General features: G+C 38.8%; 1 protein-coding gene across 1 annotated transcript; it reads left to right on the forward strand.

The window, feature by feature from the left end:
• The first annotated feature begins 232 nt into the window (after nucleotides 1-232).
• Nucleotides 233-8306, forward strand: eme1 (essential meiotic structure-specific endonuclease 1). Its single transcript, XM_053341704.1, has 9 exons — nucleotides 233-289; nucleotides 1243-1995; nucleotides 2170-2297; nucleotides 3875-3964; nucleotides 4710-4831; nucleotides 5502-5643; nucleotides 6680-6795; nucleotides 6886-7075; nucleotides 7969-8306. The coding sequence occupies exons 2-9, from the start codon at nucleotides 1269-1271 to the stop codon at nucleotides 8143-8145; spliced, it is 1692 nt and encodes a 563-aa protein (XP_053197679.1). The 5' UTR covers nucleotides 233-289; nucleotides 1243-1268; the 3' UTR covers nucleotides 8146-8306.
• The last annotated feature ends 914 nt before the right edge of the window (nucleotides 8307-9220 follow it).

A 9220-nucleotide genomic window follows, 5' to 3' on the forward strand; every position in this document is an offset into this window, starting at 1 on the left:
TTTACTATAATGTTTTTCTTTCTCTCAAAACAACAAGCTCAAGTGTCTTACTTACGCAGTGCTTTGTGTGTGGAAAATGTGAACAGTCTTACCGTGGCACCTGAACGCAACACTAGTTTGCAAACCCGGGTGAATCAAATAAGCTTTCGTCCACCAGAGAGACGACTTAACGAGGTGTCTGTAGGTCTGTAGAGTTTAATACGTTGCTCTTAGTTAGAGTTAGTAGCTAGTCTCTTCCTAAATATCTGACTTCTTAATGAACACTTCTGTATGCGAGATTTTGAAGAAAGTGAGTATGCAAACTAAAGTCGTAAAGGCTCTTCCAGCTAACCTAATGTGTGCTAGTTTCCATAGAGGTTACAGTGGTTTGAATCATGTTTGTAGTGGCTGTCATTGCTCTGCCAAACTCAATTTAAAAAGTTCAGTTCAGTTCAGTTTGACACAGCTACAGGAAGGTATATTCTGCAATTCACAAAGCAACAACCAGTTCTGCTACTCACATAAGCGAGTTGTGAAATGTATCCTCTGCAGAACACAAAGCCAAAGGCAACAGGTCTAATCAACAGTTTTCTGTGTTACAAAACTGCAATCTAACTGAAATACATTCTGCATGGTAGAGTACATGTACGCCGAAATGACCAGAATACATCTACCTTCTGATAGCTTCATGTCATAGTCTGACAGTTTGTGTTCACTCGCTTATAAACTAAGAAATCCAAATTTACTAGATTTCTGAATGAGGCTTGGTGCCATTTGTATTACCACAGATAAACCCACTTCTGGAGGCAGAAACTGGCATTTGCATGTATTTAATGGTTAATTTTTAGGATATTTTACAGAGTGTGTGGTGCAGTTTGGTACAAATGATTGTAATGTCATATCCTTCTCTTTCTTCACCTGTTTCATTTCAGTAACTGCTGTGTAACTGTTCATTTGGAGGACATTTGTTAGAATAGTCAAACATTTGGTAGTATATGGTAGTATATAGTCGAATTTATTAATATTTTGTGTTAATTAACAACTAGGAACCAAAATATAATGAGAATCTAACACTTTCACCATCTTTTTCTTATAAGTTGTGGCAAATTGCTCCATATTTCTTTCTGTCAAATGTTGCTGAAATGAAGTGGTAAATGTCTGTAAATTACATAGCATAACATAACATTTGCAGGAATGTGTTATGAAATTCAAGGGACTGTAAAATAAAATGTGTTATAATTTTTGCCTCTTATCTTTACACAGTAAGTTAAGCCTGGACATGACAGAGCATGGGCAGCTACAGTGACTTCAGCAGTGACTTAGATGAGGAGTTGCCTGTGTTTGACTTCCTCAGCCAAACCTCCCAGAAGCTCACAGAGAGGAGAGCAGACTTGGTTAACCTGGTTGATTGTAATGCAGAGGAACGAGCCTCGTCTTTTCCTGCCGCAGTGAAGGGTGACGCGGGTACAGCTGATGTAATGATGATCAGCAGTGATTCTGATGACGACGCGCCTTATGTCCCTCTGGCACAGAGACTCAAACAGCGACAGAACAATGTGATTACAGCCTCCTCTGCTGCTACTAATGGAAAAGATGCTGAGCAGGGTCCACCCAATCAGGCCCGCTCACAACTTTCTTGCCAGGTTGGCCTACCAGAGTCAGAGCTCCTGCTCAGCGTCCATCAGGTGAGAACAGGAAGCCAGGCAGGCTCCAACAGCTCAGAAGAGGCGGCTTCTCTTCAGCGGTTTCTCCTTCCGAAGACGGTTTCTGGCACAGAGAGCTCAGACGCCTCCTCTGCCAAGAGGAAACCTGCCAAGCATACGGCGGAGGAGATCCAGGCCTCCAGGGAGGAGGCCCTGAGGAGGAGGCAGGCCAAGGACATACAGCAGCAGGACAAGGAGGCGCTCAGGCTGGAACAAGAGAGACAGAAAGCACAGAAAAAAGCTCTGGCGGAGGCTGCCAAGGCTCTGAGGCCAGAGGAGTGTATTAAGCACATGGTGGTGGCTGTGGATCCAGGTAAGAAGCAGAGCAGGGAGAAAAAAGATGAAACATTACTTGGCAGTGAAGGATAAAAAATCCCTCAAGACTTAATCATGTCCTGTTGGTATGTGCAGAATTATTGCAGATTATTTTCGACTGTTTATGTTAGGCTGTTAAATATGTTGATTGTGGGTGTGTTTGTGTGTGCAGCTCTGTTACAGCTGGAGGGAGGCGGGACTCTGCTGGCCTCGGTTCAGGCTCTGGGCTGTAGCTGCGCTATCGAGAAGCAGCCAATCCCACGCAGTGTCAGCTGGATGAGGAGAACTCCCTGTGCACAGGTGATAACACACACACACACACACACACACACACACACATAATTTTCCCATTGCCTTGTTTTGCTTAAAGGTAATGTATGAATATATACTTGTCAAATTTTTCGTGACACTTGCAGTAATTAGCTTTAAAAACAGAGACTACAGCAGAGACGAGTGTTATTCTGTCTCATTAAATAGTAAAGCTGCATCTGGGTGGGATAATCATTACAGAGAGAGGTGAGGAATGAAATATATTTACTGTGCTCCTCTGGATTTTAACCATGGGGAATAGCATTATATGATATAGAGTGGACATGGACATTAGGATGGGCAGGATGAAGCAAAGGGACTCTACAGGTGGATGAGGGAGAGCTGACGGTGAAGAAAAGATGCTGTGTGAGATTAATTAGTATCAAAAATCATACTTTCTTCTCGAAGTCTTAACTTAGTCAAATAATTTTCTTTTTTTTTGGGAATACTTTATTTTCAAATTTGAGATCTAGCAAGACGTACACACACACACACACACACACACACACACACACACACACACAAATCTGTCTCACCCACTTACAAAGAGGGCCTTACTCAAAAGGAATAGGTAGTAATTAGTAGTGCTTAAATGTGCACTAATGGTTGTTAGATTCCCCAGTAAGCATATTGGAAGGTAAATTCTGTAAGGTTGGTCATTCTGTCACAGAAGTTTGACATGCAAACATGATCCTTCCTCTGTATCACATCTAAAACACATATTAGATAACTCAGGTTTTCATTTCTTCAGTCTGTGTGCTGTGATATAACTCAGTGAGACTTTCACTTCCTGAGGATATCATTATCTCTGACCTACATCTCCTATAAACACTCATACATTGATTCAGAAATCATTAAAACAGATGCTTCACATTTGGAGGTGTTCTGCAGTGTTATTCACTATGAGAACAACAGCAGGTGATTTTTGGCTGTAGTGAAATATAAGCAGGTTGGATGGAACTCAGCGACCAGCAGCTAAAGTTAAAATCACCTCCCCTCCCCTTGAGATGTAAATCCATCCTCAATCAATCAAACTTGATTTATATAACACCTTTCATACAGGTTCTTGTTCAGTTCTGATAATAACACAGAAGAAGTGTAGACTGAGAACAACATAAAAAGGAACAAAAACAAAATGAGATTTAAAAAAAAATTATTAGATTTATTTATTATTTTATTCACTCTGTATATATAAATACTTTTAATTTATTTAATTAAATACAATTTATTTTAAATAATTAATTTTATTTATTTATTTATTTAAAATACGAGAAAATAAATAAGACAAAGTTCATTAAAAGCTAGATTAAGAACCATGTTAACTGGTTAAAAAGACAGAAGAAACAGATGAATAAAACCAATAGGAAGATCAAAAATAGAATGATAATAAAATAACATAAAATAAATTAGAATACAATTTTAAAACATAATAAAAAGACTCTGATTCTTGATCAAAGCCAGGTTGATCAAGCATGTTTTGAGTTTACTTTGAAAAATGAACCCCTTTTTTTCTAAGTGAATAATAAAGCACTGACTGATGTGTTGATGCTCTCCTGTCTCTATCTCAGCCAGATGATGGAGAGTGTGTACCCGAGGCTCACGTAGTGATACAGATGACAGCTGATGACTTCATCGCTCTGATTCACAGCTACATTCAGGTTGGTGTGGCGGCTGATAGAGTCGTCTGATCCCACCTCGCCACCTTCAGAATGAGACCAGATGAAAGTTTAATGATGGCGGTGGGGAAAATGAGGTCATTGTTGTAACAATAAAGCTGAGGTGAGAGCTGAGCTGATTTAGAGATATGAAAAGTAACGCAGCAGAAAATGACATCATAAAATAGTCATAGAAGCAAGTAGAGAGTGTACGTTAAAAAATATGAGCTATGACAAACACGAGCGTAAAAATAAATGGAAAAAATTCAATTTTAATGTGTTAAATGGCAACATACAAATGACCACCATATACATCATAAACCAGCTTCACTGCAGCAGTTACAGCTAGTGCAGCCTGAAGCTGTTTCCTTCTGAGTTATTAAAATCTAACATATACTGCATACAGAAATTCAATATTAAATTAAAAAAGAGACTTTTAGTGAAATCATATAGTGATAATATGATCATGTGTTGTATATTGTTTTCTTAAATGCTCCAAAATAAGTCAGTTAAGTTATTGTAGAGTTCTGTCTAATGAACATACTTAACTGCATTAAACATATTAGAGTATGTGTTATCTTTCTTTACTTATACGTTTACTTATATATGTATGGATTTTTGGAAAGTTTGATTGCTTTCAGCCGTATTATAAAGTCCTACAGTAGTAGTTGACATCAGTTTAATACTACATATCAACACAACTCCTGATATTCTTACATCTCTGCTCACTTTATCTATTGTAACCCAGGAGGAGAGGCTTGGCGGGTCAGTATGTGGTCCCACCCTGACATCCTGGGTGCAGGCACAGCAGAGGCGTCACCCTGACAAGGTTCTCGGCCTGGTGGTCATCGACCTGGAGAAATACTACAGGTAGGGAAGGACAGCCTCTACTGGGATCTAAATGTGGAGCTGGAAACATACGGGACAGAAGAAAGTCTATAAAATCTACTGCTGATGAACCCTTAAGCAAGGGAGCTGATAGAAGACTGATTGTATGGAGAGGGCAGATGTGTGAGACGTGTGCAACAGTGTGAAATATAGCAGTTGGTGATTTGTTAAAAACAACAAGGAATGCCACTTAGATATCCTGTTATCCAACCTAAACACTGCTACCGCTGCTGCTGCCACTGTCAGCAGAATGTGCCAGAACACAGCCGCTAAACACTGTGAAAAACATGTGTAAAGAGCCTTTTAGGTCTGACGGTTAAAGGTGCACTACGTCAAATTTAGTGTCATCTAGTGGAATGGACTTGGCAGAAATGGAATATAAGTGTGTTTTAATAAAAATTGTGGTGTTTTCGCTTAGAATAAGCCTTTTCTTCAGGTCCACATTGTACCACCATCTTTCTAAAGTAGCCCAGTTCGGACAAATCAAACACTGACTCTAGCAAGGTACTTTCACATTTTTCATGAGTTTCATGGTCATTGTAGATTCTCCTATTCAACTGGTTGCAATCCCCAATCTCACCACTTGATGGCACTAATTCCCACACACTGTACTTTTTAATAGCAGAACGATTCTTAAATTTATCTTCTCCAGATCCCAGAAGTCTCAAAGCCAGAAGAAGTTTCGAGAAGCCGTGGCAGGAGGGGAGCAAGCGGGAGGGAAACAGGCGAAGAAGAGGAGAAAGAACGGTGGAGCGGAGGTGCTGCCTGAGCTGTCAAGAGTCGAAGTAGAGGAGGTGGGTCAGGTGGTGGGTGGAGGTAGAAGAAAGTACATCTTCATTTTTCATAGTTTAGGGAAGAACACAGAAATGGTCGTCATGAATCATTCACTATGAAACTGAATCCCTCAAAGTCTTTTCATGCTATTTGGGAATGTTTTATTTTGTATTTTCCTAGTGTAAGGGGATTTAAATGGATCGTTGACTGATAGAATATTAGATTAAAATATATATATATATATATATATCTCAAATAGATTATTTGCATGGTTTAAGAGCTTTTTAAAGGGCTAATTGTGATTAATGAGATTATTCCCATATCATCAAAATAGGCTTAAAATGGCATAGTGAAAGACCTACTGGAATTACTTTACTTGCCATTTTATAACAAGCAACACATATTTTTATTGCATCCTCACACACATATCTAACACACACAGATTCAGACTCTCACCAACACCCAGCAGGTCATCACAATTAGAGAAAAAAAAATCCACCAATAAAAAGAATCCTGCTTACCTGATACCCAAGTATTCACACTCTGAGCCTTTATCCATGGTGATTGTGACTGGGAGGATGAGAGCTCCCCCTTGTGGCAAATGGCAAATCAACTAAATGAAGAAATCAATAGGACTGCAGTGTTGGTGAGCTACACAGCGTTTCAAGTCAGTCATGTGAGGGTGTTCATGATTATCACAATAATGGAAATTCATCATGATTAAATTATATTGAGTATAAAATCTTATATCCTTACCCAAGAATCTCTTAAAATATCATTAATTTGTGCTCCAAAATAAATATAACTCCTCAATATATACCAAAAATATCAATGACATTTTAAATACATAATGTGCTTATAATAAATAAAAGTAGATAATTAGGAGCTTTGGAAATCAAGGATTATATAAAGGGTCAATTTTAGCTTTTTCAAATGAATGGATGCCTGATCTGTGGCTAACATAAGCAGACACATTGATTTAGATTATTCTGTATGTTTTCAATAATAAAAGGTTTTTTTCATAGTGACTCATCTCTCAGTGTAACATCCCATCAGGCTGTGGTGCATCTCCAGCTGCAGACTGGCGTCTCCGTCCGCTTCTTGTCCACCTGGAAGGATTTCTCGGATCACATCACCATGACAACCAAAGCGGTTGCGGAGGCCCCTTTCAAGTAAGCGATCCTATTGCTCCTCTGCAATTCAGCCTTTTCCCCCTCCAAGATAAAAGAATAATATCCCACGTTCCTTCTCTGTGTTCTCAGGCGAGAGAGGGAGAAGACGGGCTTCTCTTTCTACCTGGAGAGCGAGTGGGCGGGGGGGCAGCGGGTGGATAAAGCCGGGAAGGGGCTGCTGCAGGTGTGGAAGAGGCAGATCCAGCAGTTCAACAGGGTCAGTCCAGACATGGCCTCAGCCATCCTGGCAGCTTATCCCTCCCCACAGCTCCTAAAGAAGGTACATTCACTGTTCTGCTCACACACTAATCACTGTTACCATCTCTGCTGCAGGCTGCTAAGGCTATGACCAAAATCTGCTTGCTTTTATTTGTCATAATGAACCAAAAAAAGACCTCTTTACACTATAAAAAGATATAAAGGCATATTTTTCTCTCCAAATTCAGTTGGAACTAAAAACGTGACAGACAGATTTATGACAACTATCACATCTATTGCGTGTCTGTGTCCTTGAGGAAGGAGCTCCACCTTGTAGGTTACTGAGATTTCTTGCCTGTTTTTTTTTTTTTTTTTTTTTTTTTTTTTAGAGGTAGTTTTTCTTAATCTGAACCCAGGGTGTAAGAATAGAGAGTCTCATTTGCTGTAAAGATAGTAAATTTACCTTGTTACTTCCATTGCTGTATAACAAGCAGTGATATGTTATACTGTATATTGGGCACAGTCAGAACACGCTGTGAGGCAGGTTTATATTGGCTGTTTTAAAGTCAACATTAAAAATCAGACACATTGTGTTTTGCTTCCTGGCAAGCCTCACTGTTGTAAACAGGCCTTAAGGTATTGTGCTTTATTGTTATTTGACCTCCTTTTAATGGTTTCTATCTACTTAACTCTCATTTACTGGATACTATTTTTTTTAAATCAGCTTCCATGCAAATGAAGATCTTATAGATACATATTTATACATTTATGTGTATATTTACTACACTGTTTTACCACGTACCCATGTGAATCAGCTGTTCACTTAAGGAAACAATTAAATGACTCATTTATGAAAGCCATATGAAAAAGATCACATCAAGGTCTATGACCATATTCTCTGAGACACGTGCAAATATATTGCCATGTAATATTTATTCCTCTCTTCACACTGAATATTTCTGTGTCTGTCTGCAGGCTTACAGTCTTTGCAAGACCGACAAAGAAAAGATCTCCCTGCTGTCGGACATTGTGATTCGCAGAGGAGAGGGCGTCACCTCCACAACTCGACGGGTGGGTCCGGAGCTCTCCAAACGCCTTTTCCTCATGATGAACTCCTGTGATGCAGAGCAGACTCTAGACTCTACCGTCTGACCTTTTGAATGTTTTTTCCAGAGAACTCAACCTGTGTGTAATTTGCTTCCCCACAGCTCTTTATTGGCAGTTTCTGTTCACAACAGTACATTTGACAGTGTGGTTGTTATATATGTCTAATGTATGTATATATTGAATGTTTTACTATAATGATTTTTAAAACCCCATCAGATACCATTGAGGAAAATTGTTTTTTATAGTCTGAATTTTGTTCTCATAATTGTGGCCATGTTGACTATATTTGCTGCTAATTTGTGATTCTTGTCAAACAGTGAACTTCCTTCACACTCAAATAAAGTTCAGTTTTACATAAATCATTTGACACACTTGTTGCTGAGTCTGAGTGAAAAGTACATGTAGAAATTAGCCCTCTGTAGATTAGCTGTTGTAGCTGTTATAGAGATCTACTTCTGAGGCAACTTTCAAGCTAACTAAGCTAGCTGTCTATTTATTTACAATATCCCTAAACATTTACTACATTATCATGTCATGTAGCACATTTGTTATACAACCAAGTAAACGAATATTACCAAAAAACATCTTGAGCAGTTTCAATTTTATTAGGAGTAGTTATCGCTGTTGCTAACCACAAGGTGAGCTAACAGTTTGGTCGAGCTAGCCTTGGTATTCCAGTTGAATTTGTGGAGATGAGATGCAGTTTCAGGCACGGGAATGTTACTTAAAATTGTATTTAATCTCCATAGAAGACGACTTAAACAAACACTGTCATTTGCAACAACTTCTCTAGCATTCCTACACGTTAAATTGACAGCGCAGCCTATGTTGTTAGCTGCCATAGCTGATCCAATGGGATCATTTCTTTACTTTGAACTGAACTTAAAACAAGTGAAGCAGTTTGTGTACTGTTAATAAAACTTTAGGAATCTATTTAGGTTATTTAGCTGGAATCTGCATTTCCCTAATCTTTATAACTTAAATCATGTGTCCAAAGTTTACATGATCCATAGTCAGAATGGACATAATTCTAACAATAAGATCAATGTTAAAAAATACTGGGATATTCCTTTATGTAATCTCTTTTTAAGTTGGAAACTATGTTCTAAGTATACTTAAT

The sequence above is a fragment of the Scomber japonicus genome, chromosome 20, assembly GCF_027409825.1.
Source record: "Scomber japonicus isolate fScoJap1 chromosome 20, fScoJap1.pri, whole genome shotgun sequence".
NCBI classification, from domain to species: Eukaryota; Metazoa; Chordata; class Actinopteri; order Scombriformes; family Scombridae; genus Scomber; species Scomber japonicus.

Coding starts and splice junctions, on each gene's coding strand:
- eme1 (XM_053341704.1), top strand. CDS start 1,269: ATGGGCAGCTACAGTGACTTCAGCAGTGACTTAGATGAGGAGTTGCCT. Junction 2,298..3,874: donor GGAGAACTCCCTGTGCACAG/GTGATAACACAC, acceptor TCTCTATCTCAG/CCAGATGATGGAGAGTGTGT. Junction 4,832..5,501: donor GACCTGGAGAAATACTACAG/GTAGGGAAGGAC, acceptor TATCTTCTCCAG/ATCCCAGAAGTCTCAAAGCC.